At 39.2% G+C, this 24,902-nt stretch overlaps 3 protein-coding genes across 4 annotated transcripts in view; 1 reads left to right on the top strand and 2 right to left on the bottom strand.

Annotated features, from left to right (window-relative positions):
• The window catches only part of LOC115221408 (GDP-mannose 4,6 dehydratase), a 91,934-nt gene extending 83,752 nt beyond the window's left edge, over positions 1-8,182 (top strand). For both annotated transcript variants that reach the window (XM_029791589.2, XM_029791588.2), the window contains 4 exons: positions 2,329-2,397; positions 4,137-4,202; positions 4,848-4,990; positions 7,601-8,182. In XM_029791589.2, the coding sequence (XP_029647449.1) occupies positions 2,329-2,397; positions 4,137-4,199 (132 nt within the window). In that variant the 3' untranslated portion in view covers positions 4,200-4,202; positions 4,848-4,990; positions 7,601-8,182. The remainder of the gene's footprint in view (positions 1-2,328; positions 2,398-4,136; positions 4,203-4,847; positions 4,991-7,600) is intronic.
• A 2,826-nt stretch (positions 8,183-11,008) lies between these two features.
• Positions 11,009-12,001, bottom strand: LOC115221257 (SCAN domain-containing protein 3-like). The gene has a single exon (XM_029791406.1). It carries the CDS (start codon positions 11,999-12,001, stop codon positions 11,009-11,011), a length of 993 nt encoding a protein of 330 aa, XP_029647266.1.
• A 26-nt stretch (positions 12,002-12,027) lies between these two features.
• Positions 12,028-12,765, bottom strand: LOC115221256 (zinc finger BED domain-containing protein 5-like). Its single transcript, XM_029791405.1, has one exon. The coding sequence runs from the start codon at positions 12,763-12,765 to the stop codon at positions 12,028-12,030; it is 738 nt and encodes a 245-aa protein (XP_029647265.1).
• Between the last annotated feature and the right edge of the window lie 12,137 nt (positions 12,766-24,902).

Here is a 24,902-nt window from a genome sequence, read left to right as displayed (position 1 = left end):
ATGGTTGTCAATAAATGTGTGTGTGTATGTGTGCGTGTGTGTGTGCTTGTGTGTGTGTGTCTTCTATATGAGGGATATCTTTTAGTTTATGTCTATCAAATTCATTCATAAGGCTTTGATTGGCCTGTAGGAAGAGTAGAAGACACTTGTCCAAAGTGCCATGCAGTGGGATTGAACCTGAGACCACATGGTTAGGCAGAAAGCTGCTTAACCTCATTGTAGACACATATTTCTATAACTTTACATTGAAAAAGACACGGGATCCTCTATGTGGTTGTATGACTGACTAGAAAAAACAGCCAAATTCTCCCAAATATAGCATACCAATTAAAAAGAACATGAAATGATATTTGACAAGACACACTAGAAATATGTCATTCTTTCATTCTTTTACTTGTTTCAGTCATTTGACTGTGGCCATGCTGGGGCACAGCCTTAAAGGGTGTTTTTAGGTGAAGAAATCAACCCCAGGACTTATTCTTTGTAAGCCTAGTACTTATTCTATCAGTCTCTTTTGCTGAACCGCTTAGTTACAGGGGCATAAACGCACCGATGCTGGTTGTCAAGTGATGGTGGGGGGGAAACCACAGATGCAAAGACACACACACACATTATATATGATGGCCTTCATTCAGTTTCCATCTGCTAAATCCACTCACAAAGCTTTGGTCAGCCCGAGGCTCTAGTAGAAGACACTTGCCCAAGGTTCCACACAGCAGGACTGAACCTGGAACCATGTGGTTGAGAAGCAAGCTTCTTACCACACAGCCACACCTGTGCCATTGTCAAACAATATACCAAAAGTTTTTTATTTTAGCACTGATATATTAAAAGAAAGACTGGTTGGTCATGACTGGAGTGTAATTGATCATAGCTTTAATCAATTGGGTCTGATTTGGGGTTAAGCAACTACTTCCTATAACTATTCTGTTATAAATAATTGCAAACACATCTGTCTTGCTTGATTATTAGATTAAAACGAAAATAAAAACCTGTAGTTGTACAGCTCAGGAATGAACCCAGGTCTTTTGTCTCTTCCTGTACAACTCCCTAATATGTCTTTATATACACAAACATTGCAATTTACAGTTATGTTACGTTAGGGTCCTTTACAAAAGCCCCATTGTCACCAAACTGTTTCAGCCTTAACAACCGGTACTACTTACGCCGCCATCTGGTGGCTATACATGTAATTATATATTTCAGACATGACTTAGCTGTTTGCCCAGTCAGTCATGAGGCAGCATTTACACATCTGTTAAGCATTCACGAAGTATTTGTTTAAGTAAAATTATTATTATTATTATTAAGGTGGTGAGCTGGAGAGCTGTTAGCACACTGGGCGAAATGCTTTTGTGGTGTTACGACTGTCTATGTTCTGAGTTCAAATTCTATCAAGGCTGACTTTGCCTTTCATCCTTTCAAGCACTGGGTGGTCGATGTAATTGACTTATCCCCTCCTTTGAACTTTCAGGCCTTCTGCTTATAATTGAATAACCCTTTCGTTACTGTATTTATTTTGAGATGCTCTGTGTTTCTTTCAATTCTTAAATATAACACACATACGCACACACACACACACACACACACTTATATATATATATATATATATTGGCCGTCTGCCAGCCTCGTCTGGCACCTGTGTCGGTGGCACATAAAAAACACCATCCGAGCGTGGCCGTTTGTCAGCCTCGTCTGGCACCTGTGTCGGTGGCACATAAAATCACCCACTACACTCTCGGAGTGGTTGGCGTTAGGAAGGGCATCCAGCTGTAGAAACACTGCCAGATCTGACTGGACTGGTGCAGCTTTCGGGCTCCCCAGACCCCAGTTGAACCGTCCAACCCATGCTAGCATGGAAAGCGGACGTTAAATGATGATGATGATGATGATGATGATATATATATATATATATAAGAAAATGGAGGAACAGATTCCTTTAAATCATCGACTTACAGATATTACCAATTCATATTATTTATTAACTACTTAAATAGGAACATCTAAATCCAACAGAATAAAACAATATACATCAATAAGTAAGATAATACCATAAAAATAATACACATAAAATGGATCTTACAGCTGTTTCAGCCAGTAGATAAAGGTATCTCATTGTGCCTATATTAGTCAGATGTATTGAGGTAATATGCAGTTAAAAATGAGTTACTTATATATATATATCTCAAGGCCTCGTCAGAGATTATAAAGTACAATTATAAAAATATACAAATTGGATCTTCATTTCTCTGTTACAGAATATACTTTCTTCTTGAAGTGACAATTATATACTAATTCTACATTGTAAATTTTATAATTCTTGAATAGGATCTACTTTTGGGAGATTGTTCAAAAGCCAAAGAGAAATTAAAATGGTCCAGGAAGTATGATTTCAAGGTAAGTCTTCTAAAGCTTTTCATGTTTTTAACCTATTTATGATCACACACACACACACACACGCATGCACACACATGCATCTCCTTTCCTGCATTCATAGTTGTGTATGTAGTTATATGCAAAACATTGTCTTTCACTATGTATGTATGTAGGTATGTATGTATGTATATTTGGCTGATGTGCCACTTGCATTGGGATCATTAGACTGTGGTCATGTTGGAGCACTGCCTTCAAGAATTTTTAGTCGAATGAATTGGCCTCAGTACTTATTTATTCTAAAACCTTGTGCTTATTCTATTAGTCTCTTTTGCTGAACTGCTAAGTTGCAGGGATGTAAACACACCAACACTGGTTGTCAAGCAGTGGTGGGGGACAAACACAAAGATATATACACACACACACACACACACACACACAACTGGCTTCTTTCAGTTTCCATCAATCAAATCCATTCACAAAGTTTCGGTCGGCTCAAGGCAAGAGTTAAAAACACTTGTCCAAGGTTCCATGCAGTGGGACTGAACTCGGAACCATGTGGTTAGGAAGCAAGCTTCTTACCACACAGTCATGCCTAAAAAAAAAACAATCAACAAAACATTTTGTTATCGTCCGGTGCAGTGGAGAATGGAAATAAAGAATATATATATATAGGGAGCTTGGATAAGTCTTTTCTAAGACAGGCACAGGTGCAGCTGTGTGATAAGAAGCTTGCTTCCCAACCACATGGTTCTGGGTTCAGTCCCACTGCATGGCACCTTGGGCAAGTGTTTTCCACTATAGCTTCAGGCTGACCAGAGCCTTGTGAGTGGATTTCGTAGACGGAAACTGAAAGAAGCACATCGTATATATGTATGTATATTTATATATATATATATATATATGGATGTGTGTGTGTATACGTTTATGTGTCTGTGTTTGTTCCCCCAACATCGCTTGACAACCGATGCTGGTGTGTTTATGTCCTCATAACTAGCGGTTTGGCAAAAGAGACCGATAGAATAAGTGCTAGGCTTACAAAGAATAAGTCCTGGGGTCGATTTGCTCGACTAAAGGCTGTGCTCCAGCATGGCCACAGTCAAATGACTGAAACAAGTAAAAAAGTAAAGGTGCAGCAATATCATCCTAAAGCTGCGACAAGCATAGACCATCAACATTCATATGCATCTCTACTTGCATGAGTGCACACTCCCCTTGGTTTCGTCAATTTTCTCAAAGTTTAGTGTGTGTGTGTGCGTGTGTATATGCACACACACACACACACATACATACATACACACATGCATACGTACGTACATACATACATGCATGTATGCATACATGCATGCATACATACATACACACATACATACGTACATATATATGACGAACTATCTGTTACTTTCTCAGATGCAGCACGGATTTTTGTCAGTGAACAGGTCGCGGTCCCATAGCGACGAAAATATTTTGACAAATTAAACTTAAATGTTGAAATGAATCAAACGGCTTTTGTGTGTTTCTTAAATGGCTTACAAACACCTTCCACTCTGCAATTGTTTGTTTCAGCACACGATCTCAGATCAGGTCACTTGCTATGCAAGTACATCTCCGTAAAGTTGCAATAATTATTGAAGTAATTTATTTTTACCATTGAAAGATTTTCTTAAATATTTTGCTTTTAGCCTTCATCTGCTTACCTCTGGCCTCTCTTCTCTCTCTCTCTCTCACTCTCTTTCTCACTCTCTCTCTTTCTCTCTCTCTAGATGTTGGTGAGAGAGATGGTGGAATCAGACTTGAAAATGATGAGCACAAACCCCAATGCGTAAGAGGTAAATATATATTTTGAGATTCTTTTATTAAATTTGTGTTATTTTTTCTTTACTGTTTTCTATTTTTCATATGTTGGCACACAGACACACACACCACACACATATAGTTGCATAATTAAGAAGTTTACAATAAGCTAGCTTCTTAACTTTCATATAGGTATATATATTTATAATTTGTGTGGAGGTGAAAACTTAAGGACACAGAACACTTGTGTTGCGTAACCAACTAGAGACGGTATTTCTTGGGCTAAATAACAGTAACATTCTTCCCTTTCCTGGGACTGCTGCATTAAGTTGGCAACAAGCCATCATTTTATATATATACACTATATGTATATATATGTGTATATATATATATATATATATATATATATATATGGTATGAATGAATGAATCATGGGCTCTTTCAGTTTCAATCTGCTAAATCCATGTCCATTACTTTTGCTGGTGCAGGGCTATAGAAGAAGACCTTTGCCCAAGGAACTGTAGAACTATGCAATGGGATTGAACCCAAGTCCATATGGTTGAGAAGCAAACTCCCTAACCACATACCCACATCTGCATCCTCTATAAACATTTTTTTTTCCTGCTTTTATTAGCTTTTGTTTAATAAACCATTTCTCTTTAAATTCTATATCTTTTCAGCTGGAAGTCTGCAGAAAATTGGTAGAGGTCGTTTTAAAATGTTGGGAGCAATGCCTGTAAAGGGCCCTATTTTACAGGTCAACACGGTCAAATACTTACAGAATTATTGGTTACACTGCTGTTAATCTTTAATTTATATATATGTATATTTTTTTTTTTCACACTCTACCAGCAGAATTTTTATTTCTATTTTTTTTTTTCTTAACCCACTCTCCACGATTTTAATGTGACCATGTCACACTTCGATGACAACAACAGCAACAACAACAACAACAGCAGTAACAGTAACAAACAACAGTAACTATTGTGGTAGTATTCTCTGTAATAGCCAGTGGCTATCAAGTGTCCTTTTATATTCTCTTTCTCTCTCTCTCTCTCATCTGTACTACTGGTGTTTTGGTAGGTATAGGTATAAAAGGTGGGCAGTATCAGATGGGTTAAAACTTGGTGATTCCTACCTACATTGTCTGTACCACTGCTACTACTACTACTACTACTACTGCTACTGCTGCTGCTACTACTACTACTACTACTACCACCACCACCACCGCTATTATTACTACACCTCTCCTGTGCTCCAGCTGCTGTAAGTGAAGCAAGCTCGATTCTCTGGCACTGCCCCTCCTATTTCTTCCTCTCCGTCTCCACCCCACTCTTTCTTCAGTGTCTCCCCCCACCCCAGTCTCTGGTCACTCCTGATTGGTTGGCTGTTACATAAATATTTTCAAGTTTTGGTGCTATAAATTGGCAGCAGGCTGTGAGCCATTCAATAAGATAGTAGCGTCAATAGGTATCCGTTTCAATAGGCTGTGACATCATCTATAGGATCTCTGAATGGTTGTGACATCTATAGGCTTGCCCGTATATAGATTAAGACCCTGATCAGTTGTTTTCATAGTCTTATAAGATCATAATTTTCAGTAAGTTTGATTTAATAAAAAAAGTTTGTTTTTCAAAAATTTGATCTAGAATATTTTCCTGTTCGCAACGTGTATAGGATCTGTCAATATGTTTTATTTGTAGATTTCAAAATGAATAGGAGCAATTAACAATAATATCAGTCAATAAGTCTTATTAACCCTTTCGTTACTGAATTTATTTTGAGGGGTTCTGTGTTTCTTTCAATTACATTAAATATAACAAAGAATTTCATGAAATAACTTAGTTATCATTCATCTAGTGTTAGGAACATAAATTGTGACTAAGGTTTGGTGGAAGATTTTAATTCAAAACTTATGAAAACAAGGCATTTGTACTACAGAGCCAGAGGCGGTTTCAGCCGGGTTGGTAACGAAAGGGTTAAAAGGTTGTGGTGTCGATAAGATCATGTCTTATTTGATAGGCTGTAGCATTAATAGGATCACTCTATAGGTTTTATTAGATGGTTCTGGTATCAGTTAGTCCACGTTGCTCTGTAAGGAGCAAAGGGCTGTGACCATTTCATAGGGCCAGTGGATGTGATCTTGGGCTACCTCCTTGATCTCAGACCAAGAGAGAATGATTGGTTTTACTTCATCCTCCATGCATCCTTTCCAGGTCTTCTAAGCTCATCCAACTTCCCTCTTTCCTTTAGGTTGCCAGTCTAACACTTGTCTTGCAATGCTTGCTTCAAGGTCTCCCCAGAGTGTAACCCAAAGGCGGTGCTCTAGCATGGCCGCAGTCAAATGACTGAAACAAATAAAAGAATATCTATCTAGCTGGCCAACTAGATCTGCCTGCCTGCCTGTCTGTCTGTCTGTCTGTCCATCTAGGCTCATTTCCTAGTGGTTATGGTGTTAGGCTCACAGTCGCAATTTCATGGGTTCAGTTCTTGGACAAAGGTCGTGCATTGAGTCCTTTGAACAAAGACACTTCATTCCACGTTGCTCCAGTCTCTGAAGGCTGCAGATGAGCACCACCTGAATGCTGGTGTAAAACTCTCTCTCCCTCTCTGTCACCTGTCTCTCTTTCTCTCCTCTCTCTCTCTCTCGCTCCCTCTCCCCCCCCCCTCTCTCTCACATACTGCATATGCCACAGTGTTAAAGGGCAGGACAATTGAGAGGGGTCTCTATGTTTGCACGTAACTATGCAGGCCCGCTAAAGCAACTAATGAAAGCATACCTGTCCATGTGACTGCTGGTACTTACCTGTCTGTCTACCTGTCTCTCTGTTCACACACCTGTCCTATAACCCCACAAGCAGCAGCAGCAGCAGCCTTATAGTTTTCCTTTATTTCACTCTTAAGTTTTTAGTTTAATATTTTGATTCCATGAAGCGGCTCAATCTGAGTTTAATGATATCACTTCGGTGTTGTTGTTGTTGTTGTTGTTCTTGCAGGTGCTCTTGCTGTTGTTGTTATTTTTATTTCTATTTTATTTTATTGCAAAACAAAAAAAAAAAAAGAAACCAAAACAAAACAAAACAAACTTATCGAATCATTTAACTCTTGTTATCATGTATACGACGTATGTGATATGCAAATTATGAATGTAAGTATTATCGTATGGTTGTGTGTATGCATGTGAATGTCTTTTGTGTGTGTCTGTGTGACATCCCGGGGCTTTTTTTTTTTTTTTTATAAAAATTGGGTTTTGTTCGAATAACAATAGTAAAGCAGTAATAATTGGTGCAAATAATTATAATGTCGGTTTTTGTACAGTAGCAGTGCATGCATCAATGGAATAGAGAGACCCCAGTACTTTTACAGGTACTTAAGCTTTTGACTTCCAGAGGGATTCGCTGAAAAGGAAAACCAACCCAAAAGAAACACACAGACACACACACACACACACACACACACACACACACACACATATCTTGTTAGGCATTTAATCCAGTAATATAAGATCAATCCAATGGAGGATCTAAAATCGAGATCTGTGTCGGCATGTCATCACGGCGATCATCATCATTTTACTATCTCGCTTTCTTTGCTTATATGGGTCAGCGTTAAGATAAATACCAGTTAAATATTGAGGTTGATGTAATCCACTTCTTCCTTCCTCTAAAAAAATTACCAGCCTTGTCCCCCAAATTAGAAAGAATAGTGATATTATTATTACCATTATTACTAAGATGGCAGTGAGCTGGCTGAGTTGTTAGTGCACTGGACAAAATGTTAACCAGCATTTTGTCTGTCTTTATGTTCTGAGTTCAAATTCTGTCAAGGTCGACTTTGTTTTTCGACCTTTTAGGGTTTGTGAAATAAGTACTGGTCCAGTACATGGGTTGACCTTGTGCCTTTAGTAGAAAATATTATTATTATTATTAAGGCAGCATGCCAAAAGAACTGTTGCCGCCGAGGTTGACTTTGCCTTTCATCCTTTTAGGGTTGATTAAATAAGTACCAGTTACACACTGGAGTTGATGTTATCAACTTAATCTCTTCCCCAAATTTGAGGCCTTGTGATTCCATTAGAAAGAATTATTGTTGTTATTATTATTTTTTTATTATTATTATTATTATTAAAGCATGAGCTGGCAGAATCTGTTCTGAGTTCAAATTCCACCGAGGTCAACTTTGGCTTTCATCCTTTCAAGGTTGATAAATTAAGTACCAGTTGTGTACTGGCTCGATGTGATCGACTGTCCCCCTCCTTACAAAATCCAGGCCTTGTGCCTATAGTAGAAAAGGTTATCATCATTATTATTATTATTAAGACAGTGAGTTGGCAGAATTGTTAGCACTCTGGACGAAATGCTTGGCGGCATTTCATCCATCCTTAGGTTCTGAGTTCAAGTTCTGCCGAAGTCAACTTTGCCTTTTATCCTTTCAGGGCCAATGAAATAAGTACCAGTTTCACACTGAGGTCAATGTAATCGACTAGCCCCTCTCTCACCCAAATTTCAGGCTTTGCGCCATTAGTAGGAAGGATTATTATTATCATTAAATAGCAACCAGTAATCATGGGGCCGTTTGATTATTCTCGGCAAATAAAGTCCCTTGTCAAATATTCATTTGAGACCATTTTATTCATGTCCATCGAAAAATAAAAATTCTGTGACATTCAAAGAAAGGCATGAATGCCACAGAATCTTATCCCATGAAAGTTTTTATATTTCCTGTTCATATCAAAAATCAGTATTACCTGTTTAATATTGTCACAGAAGAGTTCTATTTATTTAATTTATTTTGCTAAAAGACTTGGAGAGAACATTGTCTTTGGATTCATTTGTGCTACATCTCAGACAATCTGGAACAGTATGAGTAACCAACTGCCCTAGCAGGTTGTCATTGGCCTTATATCCATCCATTTTGAGTCAATAAAATACATACCAATAATATATTGGGAGGGAGGGTGCTGTCCACAAAATCAATTATATATCTGTCCTTCTTCCAGGAAACTCGACTTATGGCTTCTGTAAAAATCTTTATTCCACATATGTTAGACATGTGACTGACTTAGTGCTTTAGCTTTTTGGGTTCAAATTTTCCTTTCAGCCTTTTGAAGTTATGTATGTATGTATGTATGTATGTATGTATGTATGTATGTATGTATGTATTTACCTGTAAAATTCTAGGGTATATTCAATCAAATAAACATGTTCCCATCCTAGGTATTTGTGGCTTTATGCCAAATTTAAAAAGTAAAGAATTCATTAAACTTATCCTCATGCTACTAGAAAAAAAAAAGAGACGTCATCTCTAGAATAAAAAAAAGGGGGAAAATAATCGTTGTTGTTATTATAATTATTATTACCATTATTATTATTGTTATATAAAACAGAAAACGGAATATTGGGATAACTGGTAACACAAATTATATATATGAAAAAAAAAAAAAGATTTAAAAATATTCAAAGAATGAAATAAAGGAAATTGAAAATTTCATGTAATTATGTTTGTTTGAGTTTAATTATTTGAAACAACTGTTTTATATTCACAGGAGGTTGTCGTATCTGCTACATGTAAGAGCTGCTACATGTAGGAGCTACAACATGTAGGAGCGGCTACATGTAGAAAGCTACTATAAGCTGAAGCAATAGTTGTCTTTTTTGTTGTTTGGCTTTGATTCTTTTTTACTCTAGGCACAAGGCTCAAAATGTTTGAGGAGCAGGGCCAGTCAATTAGATCGACCGCTGTATGTAACTGGTACTTGATTTATCAACCCCCGAAAGGATGAAAGGCGAAGTCAACCTTGGCAGAATTTGAACTCAGAACATAAAGACAGACGAAATACCTATTTCTTTACTACCCACAAGGGGCTAAACACAGAGGGGAAAAACAAGGACAGACACACGGATCAAGTTGATTACATCGACCCCAGTGCATAACTGATACTTATTTAATCGACTCAGAAAGGATTAAAGGCAAAGTCAACCTTGGCGAAATTTGAACTCAGAACATAAAGATAGACGAAATGCCACTAAGCATTTCGCCTGGTGTGCTAACGTTTCTGCCAGCTCGCCACCTTGTTGTTTGGCCCTAATTGAGAAGACCCATTGTTGGGCATCCTGTTTTTTATTCTCATCACTGCTGCTAGTGTCACGTAAAAAGGCACCCAGTACACACTGTAAAGTGGTTGGTGTTAGGAGCAGCATCCAGCTTTTGAAATCAAGTCTATGGAACCTGGTGTTGCCTCTGAGATTGCTAATTCCTGTCGAGCCATTCAACCCATGCCATAACTTGAAGTACATTATCTGAGTTTTTGTTTTTATCAACCCTTTGCTTGTCCTATGTTCTGTGAAAGGAAAGCTTTATATTGCTCAGAACATATGTAACAAGGGCTAACTAAAAGTCAGAAAGCAAGCATGAATGTTTAGTACACTTATGAAAATGTTTTTGATAGGAAAAGAGTCAAGACTGAAGGGTGTAGTTTAAGAAAGATTTGGCTGCTATTTCTAGCACGGATATCCATCTAGAGCAGTGTTTCCCAACCTTTTTTCCCGGCGCCCCACTTTTTCATAGCAAAAGTTTTTACGCCCCACCTTTTCCCATGTCCACTCACATTTACAAGTACATGTGGGCCTACTTACAATTGAAAAAAAATCAAAAATTAAAAAATTGTATTCAAAATACAAAAAAATAGTTTGAGAATTGAAACAACAGGCACTGAAAGTGCATAACACCCAATAAATCGATAAAATTATTACGATTCTCATGTTTTTAAAAAATGTCAATTTATAAAGAATAAAGAAACACGTTTTTTCAGTTCAATTATTTGACGGTCAGCTCGACTAATTTAGTGAGAACCCTGTGCCTGATGCATACAGCACAAGTTTTTAATTTGAGGAGACAACTTTGTTAATTTCAGTCGTAAATCGCCACGTTTTGTAATCTCAAGCCGGTTTCTCTTGGCTTCGAGCAAATTATCAACTGCACTAAAACCACATTCGACCAAATAAGACGAAGGGAAAGGAATCAGTAGCTCTCTCGCTGATGTAGAAATTTTAGGATATTTTCTTTCAACCTCGTCATATAGCCACATCTTTGTACCTTTCAATTTAAACAAAGTCTTCACTGATTCATCATGTTGTAATTCTGATAACTCTTCTTGGTATTGGATTGCAGCATCAGAAACGTTAATCAGAAGCGGTTGAGTTAACCAAGAAGGAAAATTCATTGCCTTTAAATCGCAAAATCTGTCATTGAAATCTTTTATCAAGATATTTAAATGATCAATAATTACAATGCCAGCATCATTCGTTATTTCACATTTACTCAACCAGTAAAGTTCACTGAAATTTCTTCTGGAAAATTTCTTTTTCCATAATTCGAGAGCTGTAATAAATCCAAAAATCTTTGCTTTTGCATCAATAAGTGTCATGTTTGCACCTTGAAGTTGTTTATTCAAGTTTCCAAGTTTCTCAAATATGTCTGTCAAATAACTGACAAATGCTTTTCCATCCGTTGTTGACAGCAATTTCATTTCACATTTATCACTAAGAAAGTCGTTAATCTGATCAAATAATTCCATGAACCTCTTTAAGCAGTTTCCACTTGATAGCCATCTTACTTCTGTATGAAGCAATAATCGAACATGTTCGGCACTTTGATTTATACAAAACTGCTTAAAAAGACTTTGAGATTTAGAATTTCTTTTAATGCTGTTGACACACTTGATCACACTTTGAAGAATCTTGTTAAGAACAGGGGACAATTTCTTGGCAACCAAGTTTTCTCGGTGTATTACACAATGGACAGTCAACATGTTTGGATTTTCATCCTTCATCATTTTTAAGCATCCCGTATTCTTGCCCATCATGGCAGGTGCACCGTCTGCCGCACATGCCAGTAAGTTTTCCTTTGGTATTTGTTTGCATCCAAATAATGTTTGATTTTGATGTAAATATCATTTGCAGTTGTGGTGGTTTCAAACGATTCGCAGAACAGCATCTCTTCCTGAAACTCCTTGTGGTCAATATACCTCACATAAGTCAATAATAGAGCCTCACTGTCCCGGATTGTGGATTCGTCCATTTGTAATGAAAACTTACGCAATTTTAATTTCTCAATGAGCTGGCTTTCAACATCTTGCCCCATTTCATCTATTCTGTTCGAGACAGTGTTATTACTGAGTGGCATAGTCCTATCTCCATCATCTTTTTGTAATACAGTTTTTAAGAATATTGAGATAGCAGGTTTAATCAGTTGCTCTCCAATAGTGTGATTCTTTCCATGTTTTGCTATAAGCAAGGAGATTTCGTAGCTGGCTTCAAGGGCACGAGTATGAGGCGCTTGTTTTGCATGAAATAGTGAAGTGAGTTTTGTTCGGTTTTTAAATTTTTCTTTCAATGATTTGAAGTATTCCAAATCTAAATTAGAATTATTAGGATGTCTTACCTTTAAGTGCACTTCCAGCCTACCTGCCTTCATTGACTCATTGCTCATCGTCTGATTACATAATAAGCAAAACAGTTTATGCTCATCAGGAATGAATCCAAACTTCAAAAACTCCACCGCGTATTGACGAGTCTTCTTCTTGTTTGGTTTGCTCATTTTCAATAGGGCTAACAAAAGACTAATTGAGGCAAACTAATTGAGGCAATTGATTGGCTTATCTGAATAGTAAGTTTATTGCTCAGTGCAGGATCTTCTTTGTCTCGTTGGGGTGCGAGAGTTTCCGATGTGGAGGCTACAAAGGAAAGACGGAATCTAAGGTTGTGCCCACGATGACCGCTCGTCATGTACAAATATTTTCACAGCCCACGTCTATGCCCCGCGCCCCACCTGAATTTTCTCAGGCCCCACCAGTGGGGCGTACGCCCCACCTTGGGAATCACTGATCTAGAGGTTCTCTTCTGTTAGACTGAAACAATTTTGATTATCTTGCTAAACAGTGAGTAAGGCATCCTCTATAGTTTGGTCTGTCTATTGGAGTATATTTAGAGATATGGGGTGTCCTGTGTTGTGGTTGTAAACATGTACAGGAGATTAATGAAATTAAAGGATAACAACAATGATGAATTACGTATATTTTCCTTTACATCCTACAAACCAATAAAAAATAGACCTCTTCTGATCAAACTGGTAGAAAGCATGAGTTGTATGTACAAGTTTGAAATATGGAAAATTCAAGAGTACTAAAAATTTTCAAGATCAATCAAATGTACCTTCACATTTTCGTGTTTTACAAAGTAAATTGGATAATTGCAGAGTCAGTTGTGTGAAGCTGATAAATGGTATCCAGTCGAAAGAAAATAAAAAAATCGGATAACACGTGGATTTAAACTTTCAAGAATTTTTCTGTTGAGGCAAAGACCAAAAAACAGAAATAACATGGCTTATACATGGCTGATAGTGACAGCTAAAAGACAGTTTACATGTAAGTGCAGTTTCATGTTTTATATAGCCAAAGAAAAGATGGCTGACAGATTACATGGGCGAATGCATGCAAGACGGTTTCCCTATCCTGCTCACATCGCGGGCATGTCGGCGAGACGGCACTTCCGTGCCTTGACAGCTTGTCGCGAACAGGTAACGCCGCACGGAAACACTGCCAGGCCAGGGATTTCTGGTAATTATCCAGATACCTCGGCCCGAACGTTCCCCGGAACAGGGTGACCAACTGATTTTCATCGTAGCCCAGGGTCTCCCCCAAGGCATCTTCTGACATAAATTCCACTAACCCGCTATAGAAATCTGCGGTGGAACTCCTGTTGCTGGCGTTGTCCACTCGACAGTGTAGCTGAAGTGACTGATGGCACTCCAAATGCCATTCCCCCAGTTTAGGTCTCCGCTTGATCCATGCACCGATTTCCATTAAGGACGTTAACTGGAGAAGGTAGAACCGAACGTGCGGTGACCACAACTGCTCTCCATCCAGGTAAAGCCAGAGGTGCCTCAAACTTAACGCGCGTTTTCGCATCTTCAGCCAAGGCATCCCTAGCCCACCCTTCAGCGGTTTCTGGCAGCTGACAGAGCGCTTTACAAGTGGCTTTCCTCCTTTCCACAAAAAGCGGAAAGGATTCTCTCCAACTTGTTCTGCCACAAATCGGGGCAAGGCACCACAGTCAGACGGTAGGTGATTACTGATGCTATAAACATCTGCACCACCCCACCCTCCCTAGCAAGGATAACGCCCGTCCAGACCAGGTCTGGGTTAGAACGGTCACCCTGCTGGCCACATCACTCCAGTTTTTCTCTATCTGGAGGTCTGGACCAATCCAGACTCCAAGCAGCTTAACAGGAGCTTCCATCCAACGCCCCACGACGTTATTAGACGCCATCGGCTTGCCCTTCCAGGTGCCAAGTTGCAAACTGACCGACTTGTCCTTGTTAACCTTTGCTCCTGCCACCGCCTCGTAGCTTTTGATGGCCTCTTCCACCACTGGAAGCTGGCCTTCATTTGCCACGATGATGGAGATGTCATCCGCATACGCTGTAGCTCCTCTTCCACACCATAGATCACGCAGCGCACCCCTAGTGCCTCCAACTTCTGCAGCAATGGCTCAAGAGCCAACACATACAGAAGCAGAGACAGGGGACACCCCTGACGAACTGCATGTTCGATCCTGAGCGGCTTCGAAAAGAAACCGTTCACATTGACGATAGACTCGATGTCGCTATACAAAGCAGCGATCCGACCTCGAAAGGTCGGGCCCAGGCCAGCCTCCCCGAGGACCGCCGTCAAGTACCGATGGTCGACCCTATCAAATGCTTTAGACTGGTCTAAATGCACCAGTGCTCCCCCTGCGTCAGAAAGTTTCCTCACTCGCTCTAAGGAGTAGCGTATAAGGTGGAGATTGTCATGGATTGACCTGCCCGGGACAGCGTAAGTTTGCGCTTCTGTGACAAGTTTGTCCACGACCCGCGCCAACCTGTGTCTATGTTTGTCCGCCCACCAGCGCTTGACAACCGATGTTGGTGCGTTTACATCCCCGTAACTTAGCGATTCGGCATAAGAGACCGATAGCATAAGTACTAGGCTTACAAAGACTAAGTCCTGGGGTAGATTTGTTCGACTAAAGGCGGTGCTCTAGCATGGCCACAGTCAAATGACTGAAACAAGTAAAAGGGTAAAGGGGCTGCAATATCATCAAATGACTAAAACAAGTGAAAGCATAGCAACAACAGCAACAGCAATAGTAGCAGCAGCAGCAGCTGAAATGAGAAAAAAAGGTCAATTAAAAGTTTAATCACTGTGTATAAGATACAAGACACAACAGTTCTTTGTACCGAAAATAAAGAATGGCGGATATACAATAAGATAATTACATTGAGAAAAATGATAACCACCACCACCACCATCACTAGAACAAGCAACACCACCACCATCACAGCCGCCGCCACCACCACTACAATCTTCACGAAAAAACTACCCCCTCTATGCTTTTATAATAACAAAAGCGATGACAAAACAAGAGCATGACCCATACACAAGTTGTCTCCCTTCCTCTCTACCTCTCCCATTGCTTCTTAACATCTTTCTTTCCTTCTTTCTTTCTTTCTTTCTTTCTTACGTTCCTTCTCTTTCCTTGTCTATTCTAAACATCTCACCCTGTCCGTTCCTCTTCTCCTTTCTTTTCCACTTCTTACAAACAGATGCTAGTTAAACCTGACGTATAGATGTAATAAACAGTAATGATGATGATGATGATGACGACGACAATTACAATGGCGATGAGGATGACGACGACGATGATGATGACTATGAAGATGCTGATGACGTTATTTATCAGTCATCTGTCGGCCATCTTGTTTCCCCCAACGAGAGTCGCCAGCGACCTGTGTGCAAAAAAAAAAGAAAGAAAAGAGAAGTTGAACGAGTGTATTTAAGAAACTCGATTCCAATACATGTTAGTTTGTTAGCGATTCTCTGCACCCAGTGAACTGGTAGTGATATTAGAAGGAGAATGACGGAGGTGGTGGTGGCTTATGTATAAGAGTATCAAAAGTGATGATGGTGATAGTGATAGTGATGGTGATGGTGACGGAGGTACGTACGGTGACGGGATGTCTTGCACTTAACATAATCGAATAGACGTGTGAACTTGACTTTTTTCTCCCACTCATTCCCTTCGTATGTATCTTAACTTACCATATATACATATATATACATTCATAATAGATATAATACACATATACACGCACCTACGTACATTTGTATACGCACGAAAACGTAGATTTGTCTACATTAGCATTTGTGTATATAGGCACGCAGGCGTGGAAAGATAAACATACGTAAACAAACATACATACATACGGACGCATATTCATTCAGTAATTTAGGAAAGACATGTATATAAACACAGCGCCGTGTGTGTGTATTTGAGCATGTATGTATGTGTGTAGATGAACGTGTGTGTGTGTGTGTGTGTGTTTATGTCTTATACACACGTACATACATAAAATGTATGCACCATACAAAACATGGATAAAAACGCATCGCATTTTATCAGGGTCCGGCTTTAGAAACTTGCACATACGCACACACGCGCGCACAAACGCACACACACACACACACACGCACACACACACGTATACATACAGTCGTACGCACCTGCATGCATACGTGTATGTACCTACATATACGTGCTCATATATATGCAAACGTACGTACCTACCTATCTACCTACCTACATACATACATACATATGTACATGCATACATATACACGTTTTATACACTTATATATAAATATACATACATATATACATGCATACATACCTGTATACGTTTCATAGTCTCGTACATAAACATACATACTATTCCATCTATTCGTCTCTACATACAAGCATAAATACATATACGCACACACAGTCTATCCATCAATACATACATAGCTCATATACTTATACACATACACGCATACATACACACATAAATATACATCTATCTATCTATACAAACATAACTACACATGTGCACACGCACGCACACACATGACGGATAGATCTTCCATCAGTTTCGACGATGAGCATTCATCTGTTCGTTAAATTAATCTATTCGTGGTTGAATATTCTGCCGACATATGTATTTTTAACCCTTTAGCATTTAAACCGACCATATCAAGCCAAAGTATTCTACCGGTTCTATGTCCAAAATGGCTCGAATCTAGCCTTTCATACCTACAATGGTCATAGCAAAAATAGGATCTTTTCTGTTTGGCCATTAGTTTTCAATCTCTTTAAGTTCTGCTCGAATTGATTTCGTATTCGGTGTAATAATGTAGTTTTATATGCTAATGTAGTTTTATAGGCACAGGAGTGGCTGTGTGGTAAGTGTCTTCTACTATAACCTCGGGCCGACAAAAGCCTTGTGAGTGGATTTGGTAGACGGAAACTGAAAGAAGCCCGTTGTATATATGTATATATATATATATATATATGTATGTGTGTGTTTGTGTGTCTGTGTTTGTCCTCCTAGCATTGCTTGACAACCGATGCTGGTGTGTTTACGTCCCCGTCACTTAGCGGTTCGGCAAAAAGAGTCCGATAGAATAAGTACTGGGCTTACAAAGAATAAGTCCCGGGGTCGAGTTGCTCGATGAAAGGTGGTGCTCCAGCATGGCCGCAGTCAAATCACTGAAACAAGTAGAAGAGTAAAAGAGTAACTAACACTATGACCCGGCGCTTGTTGTTCGTTGTCGGGTCGCAGTAAAAATTTCTCACAAAATCAAGAGCTATGTTTCTTATCACATTTCAGCCCCGGGCTAATTTGGTTGTTTATGAACTAGTTGGAGCTTTTTATGAGAGTAATTATTATTCGTTGGACTTCGGTTTTCATACCTGGAACGGCATAATCATGGAAAATTAGCGGGACTGTGGACATGCCATTAGTCGGACAAAAAAGGAGGCAGAAGAAAGCGAAAAACTCGAATTTGGCCGCAAAATAACTTATGGGCATAAAGGGTCGGTTTATTGATTTTTTTAATGGCTTTCTGGGGTGACTGGGGAAATGAAAAGATCTTCACGACCACCCTCAAACAGTTTTGAAAGCCCATAGAAAATGCGAGCCTTTTACGTGAAAATCTGTGGATTTTTATAAAGGACACACAGACACACAGATACACAGACATTTTGCTGTTTAAAGCTATAGAGATCACTGCTTTGAAATTCATTTTCGCTATAAATCAATAAAGAGTCATTCGCTTTTAAAGTTTGCAAATTTTGGGTAATTTTAACCAATCGTAAACCACAGACACATTCATGCATGTTTTCATAGTAACAAGCCAAGCATGAGCACTCTTTTGTCTGCAAGAAAACACGTGTTGACAAATATTTCCCACTCACTGAGGTGGTCGTCAGATGTGCTATAAATAACAGCCAAATAGGCTTTAAATCACGCACCAAACTTTTTTTTATCTTATTTATGGATAATCGCATGAATTCCCGTGTGTAGATTACAAATTCGTAACAATTTTCTGAAAATTCCCCAAAATAAAAAAGCTATAAGGGGTTATATGGTTTGCATAAAGCAGAATTTGGTTTGTTTACAAATGATAACACGTTCTATCACGCACAAAATGACAGCTTCCAAATCCTGTTTTCTGACTGGATGAAAATGATCAAACTTTAAACTTCTTTTAAAAAAAAATTTTTTTTTAATTTCTGACAAAAGTGAAATATCTCCCGAGATTCAGCTTGGAAAACTACATTAATGTACCAAAAGACCCCGCAAATATACAATCCCATTTTCGAAATCTTGAAGCTACGTAATAACGCATGATTAATTCAAAATAATGTGAATAAATATTATATTTGACAAAATAATCTAAATGCTAAAGTGTTAACATTATTATCCGTCTGATTCAGCATGACACAAAATACGAAGCGGCAAGACCTTTGAATTCCAGGTACAATCCATCTTACTAGCTTCTCTGCAGTTTTCCCTCACCTGTTTGACTCAGAAGGCCTATATTTATTTGTATGTGTATGTGTATACATACATATGATTACACACACACACACACACACACACACCTACACACACACACACACATACACACACTCACACACACTGGCACTCTGTCACTTACGACTACAAGGGTCCCAGCTGATACGATCAACAGAACAGCTTGCTTGTGAAATTAGCGTGCAAGTGGCTGAGCACTCCACAGACACGTGTACCCTTAACGTAGTTCTCAGGGAGATTCAGCGTGACACAGAATGTGACAAGGCCGGCCTTTTTGAAATGCAGGTGCAACTCATATTTTGCCAGCTGACTGAACTGGAGCAACGAGAAATAAAGTGTCTTGCTCAACGAAACAATACACCACCGGGAATCGAACTCATGACCTTACGATCGTGAACTAAATACCCCAACCACTAAGCCACACGCCTTCCACTAACATACACACATATGCACAAACATACGTACGTACATACATACATACGTACATACATACATACATTACATACATAAATAGATACATTACATACATAAGTAGATACATACATACATACATACATACATACATACATACATACATACATACATCTTTTTTTTTAAAAATGTGGTACTTATTCTATCGATCTCTTTTGCTGAATCGGTAAGTTATATATATGGACTCGTACAAAGTTTGAATTGTTTCCAAAGGAATTTTTGTCCACACTTCAGCTAAAACAGTCTCCAGTTCTTATAGTGATGATGGTGGAGGATATCGACTCCTTACTTGTTTTTCTCAAATGCACCACAAATCTTCAATGATATTGAGATCTGGTGACTGTGATTGCCAGATAAGATGTTCAACTTCACTATAACGTTCCTCGTGCCATTCAGTAACAACTTTAGCAGTGTGAATTGGTGCATTATTATCCTGAAAGATTGCGTTTCCCACCAGAATCAGTTCTGCAACCTTAGGATGAATTTGATTTGATAAAATGCTTAGAGTCTTGACTATTAATTCTGCCATGAAGGGAAACCATTGGGCCAGCAGATTTCCAAGATATTTCCCCGCCCCAGATCATCACAGACCCTCCTCCGTGTTTAACAGTTGGAAGAAGGTAGTCTGGGTTCAATGCTTCTTTTGGCTGTCTCCACACGTATACTCGGCCGGTGGTCGGAAATAAGGTAACGGTTGACTCGTCCGAGAAAATAACATTCTTCCACTGCTCTAGGAACCAATTCTGTAGGTTTTTACTCCACTCTAAACTCTTTGCAACGTTTGTTTTTGAAACTAGTGGTTTTCTGATTACAGCCCTTCCATGAAATCCGGCTTTGTGCAGCTCCCGGCGAACTGGGTTCTCGAGGTGATCATTAAGTTCTGCAGTAATTTTGGGAGCTGTGCTTTTGTGATCCTTTCTAACAATTCGCCTAAGAGTCCGACGGTCTCTTGCTTCGACGAGGAGGTTTATATTGTGGTTTCAACCAACACCGTCGGCTCACTGCCACCAATCAAAAACCAGCACCAGCACTACCACCACCACCACCACCACCACCACCACCACCACCACCAGCACCGCCACCACCACTATCACCACCGCCAGCGTCACTACCACCACTGGTACCGTAACCACCGCCACCTCACCCCCCCTACTACAACTAATACAACTGCATCATCCCCACACATTACAAACTGCAACACCACAGGTACCACCATCACTACCACCAACACACCAATCACCGCCACCACCACCACCACCACAATCATTACTAATACTACGACCATTACTACTACTACTACTACTACTACTACTACTACTACTACTGGTACTGCTGCTGCTACTACAAACATCATCAGTGCCAGAATACACAGTAATGATGAAAAAGCAGAAAGCAACAGGCTTTAAACCTCATACTTCGTACATCAAAGGATATTTTCGGGGCAGGTGTAAATAGTAAAAAAAACAAGCTACCAACCTCTAGCATGCCAAGCCACGCATGCTTACCTGTACAAATATAAACAACAGCTTGTTTAACACGCTGACATGGCTGTTTAAACTTGTGTAGTTAAATGAAGCAAAAGGGGAGCCTGTAAGTGGTCGGCCGATCCGCTAGTAATAGCAGTTAAATTTACTTTCAGAAATCACCTCGTCTAATATGACAGTCTTGTCTGAAAAGGGCGCACTGGAAGATGAATGAATCCGGAGGCACATGGCCTAGTGGTTAGAGCAGCGGACTCGCGCTCAAGGGATTCGAATCTCAGACCGGGCGAATCTCGGGTTTGAATCTCAGACCGGGCGAAGTGTGTGTTTATGAGCGAAACACCTAAGCTCTACGCGGCTCCGGCAGAAGGTAATAGCGAAATTCTGATGACTCTTTCGCCACAACTTTCTCTCACTCTTTCCTCCTGCATCTAGCAGCTCACCTGCGACGGACCGGCGTCCCGTCCAGGTGGAGAACCTATACGCCAAGGAAACCGGGAAACTGGCCCTAATGAGCCAGGCATGGCTCGAGAAGGAACAAACAATGAATCCGGTCATAGACTCGTGTAGTTATAGGATCTTTTATCCTTTTCGTTCACGTGTTTCAACCATGTGACTGAGGCCGTGCTGGGGCACAGCCTTGAAGAATTCTAAGTCGAACGAATCGACCCCCATTACTTGCGTTTTTAAGTCTGGTACTTATTCTATCGGCTCCTTTTGCCGAACATCTAAGTTATGGGAACGTAAACGCACGATAATCGGTTGTTAAGCGGTGGTGGAGGACAGAGACACAAAGACGCATACATACATACATACATACATACATACATACATACATACATACAAACACATAAACGTATATATTTATATATAATATAATATAATATAATATTTGCTATCAAGATGTAGGACAAGATACTGTGATAGCCTGGGTTTCAGAGGTCCACAGCTCTTTAATATCCTCCCGAAGGACCTGAGAGACCTGCATGGGGTGGATGTAGATGTCTTTAAAATAAAACTGGATCTCTTCCTGTCAGGTGTCCCAGATGAACCAACTTCACGGCAGGAGGTGCAGATGAGGGCAGCTGCATCGAACTCTCTCATACACCAAATGGCAATTGCTAAAAAGCATTCGTGAAGTAAAATCATGTAGCATGGTGGTGCCCCAGCATGGCCACAGCTCGTGAGCTGAAACTAGATAAAATATAAAATATAAATATAAAAAAAATAAATATATATATATACCTTTATTTGTTTCAGTTATTTGACTGCGGCCATGTTGGAGCACCGCCTCAAGACTTATTCTTTGTAAGCCTAATTCTTATTCATATGCATCTTGAAATATTCTGATATGCACCTTCGTTCGCATACGAGGTCTGAAACCAACAGAATTCATTTAAGCGTGGCTAGCTTATTTCTTTATCTTATTATGGTTTTAGATACAAAAGGAAAGAGAAGAGGAAAGGATGAAACCTCATATAACTATAAAATTCACTTTGCATCTGACCTCATGTTAACCTTAGTTCCAGGACGAAATGAATGAAGGTGTACGGTAGAAAATTGCGGGTTGCATATGCGACCGCACATTCTCTACGCTGCAGAAACACGTGTCGGTCATTTTAATTAATTACGCTGTATAATTAATTAAATGATAAAATTAATAGAAAAATTTGAAAATGTACGAGTCTCCGTTTTCATTGTAATTCTTTCGGGTTTATATATATATATATGTATATATATATATATAATAACAATTTAATAAATAAAACATATGCATACATACATACATACATACATATATGTATATACCTACATCTATATGTATATATACATGCATATATGAGTACAGGACACCACAAATAAACGTAGAACACAACGAGAAACGAAAACATAAAATCAAACAAGGAAACGGACTTTTTTTAACAACGAAAAAACAGAGTACAAGACAAACAACATAAGGAATATTCCCCTTCTTCAGCTGCCCCTGTTTCGACTCTATGCGTGTTTCGAAGGTAAGGATATATATATATCCTTGTGCAGGTGTCTGCTATTATAGCCTCGGACCGACCAAAGCCTGCTGAACCGCCACTAGGCGTGATTTATTGAAACAAAATCGGACGTACAGGCTCAGTGATACTACAGAACTAAGTATGGAATACATCCAGCGTCACGGCCGCCAATTCGTGCATGGCACACAAAATTTATGGAAAGATGAACAGTGTTGGATAATGGGAGGGGTAGATGATCAAAATTATCTGAGGAAAACATCGATTGTATAAGACAAGCCTTTGCTAGTTCTCCTACAAAGTCCATACGTTCTGCTGCCAGACAGTTATAGCTACCACGTTCAATAGAGCACAATGTCCTCTTACTAAGTGCAACTCTTAGAAGCACTCGAACCAAATGATAAACCAAGACGAAAAGTATTTGCAGTTAACATGCTGGAACGAATTTCTAAGGATTCAGCGTTCCTCACCCGAGTTTCTTTTAGTGAAGAGGCAACCTTACATGTTTCAGGGAAACTAAACACACATAGTGTGAGAACCTGGGGATCAGAACACCCCCATGTAACTAGGGAACTTCACCAAGAAAGTTCAAAGACGAATGGAGTGAGAACAATAGTAGGCATAGAGACAGTGAGTAAATTAAAATCATTCAGGGCCGAATCCAGACCTGAAATCCTGAAATTTTGGATTCCTGTGTTTCTATTACTGCGATTGTTTTCGACGATTTTTTTTACATGATCTTTTTTTTTGCGACGAATATGATCTACATTGGGATATGACTCTGAAGGTAGCAACTGCAACAAATTCTCCAAGACAAGTCAGAGATCTGTTTGCAGATCTTCCCATTCAGGGTCAGTTGCTTAAAAGCTATACACTAGCTTAAAAGTCGCCCGATAGGAAGGCTTTTAAGCTAATATATATACACATATATATAGATACATATACATATATATGTATGTATATATATATGTGTGTGTATGTATGTATATATATATATATATATATATATATATATATATATATATATATATAATATATATATATATATATATGTATATATATACATATATATATACACACACGTACGTATATGTATATGCATCTAATACTTAGTACATCTCCATCTTCAGGCGAGCAAACCAAATGAAATCAAAACGCAAAACAAACACGGCAACGATAACACCAAGATACTCATACATGGATGCACCTGATATTCTTTGCCGTGTTTCCTTTACCCGGCCATAGACATCACGATAGTTTGATTCAACAACAGACGACAAAAAACATGTCGGCTAACCACGGACAAAACAGCGCTTACTCCCTCCTTCCCTCCTTCCTTCCCTTCCTCCCACCACCACCATCATCACGCAGACGATACTTACGTTTAGCTGTTTACAAAACCTGTAGGCCAGTATGCGGTTGTTTCCAGATCCCTAAATGAAACAAATAAAAGAAAAACAAAGACCCCCCCCCCACAAGTCTACAATGAAAACAACCATTTTCAAACCACCCACGGTTTTCGTCGTTGATCAATATTTAAGTACATAAGTGGCCTTATTCATTTTTTTGTTATGTCAATATGTGTGCATGTATGTGTTTCTGTGTGCGTGTGTGTGCTTCTGTCTGTGTGTGTGTGTGTGTATGCGTATTGTATACTTCTCTGCGTCCTTATCATTCCCGTAGTTCTACTCTCTCTCTGTATTATTTGTATTTCACTATTATTATTCTATGTGTCTCAGCTCTTTATTCTCCCTCGGTATCTCTATTGCTCTCCCTCTCTGTGTATGTTCACATATATGTATACACACAAACACATACATAC

This window comes from Octopus sinensis, linkage group LG18, assembly GCF_006345805.1.
Source record: "Octopus sinensis linkage group LG18, ASM634580v1, whole genome shotgun sequence".
NCBI lineage: Eukaryota > Metazoa > Mollusca > Cephalopoda > Octopoda > Octopodidae > Octopus > Octopus sinensis.
Note: the sequence above shows the minus strand (reverse complement) of the source record. Positions and strands in the feature narration are given on the sequence as shown.

What these genes read in the sequence shown, in the direction of transcription:
- LOC115221256 (XM_029791405.1), bottom strand. Translation starts at nt 12,765, where the DNA reads ATGAGCAAACCAAACAAGAAGAAGACTCGTCAATACGCGGTGGAGTTT.
- LOC115221257 (XM_029791406.1), bottom strand. Translation starts at nt 12,001, where the DNA reads ATGATGAAGGATGAAAATCCAAACATGTTGACTGTCCATTGTGTAATA.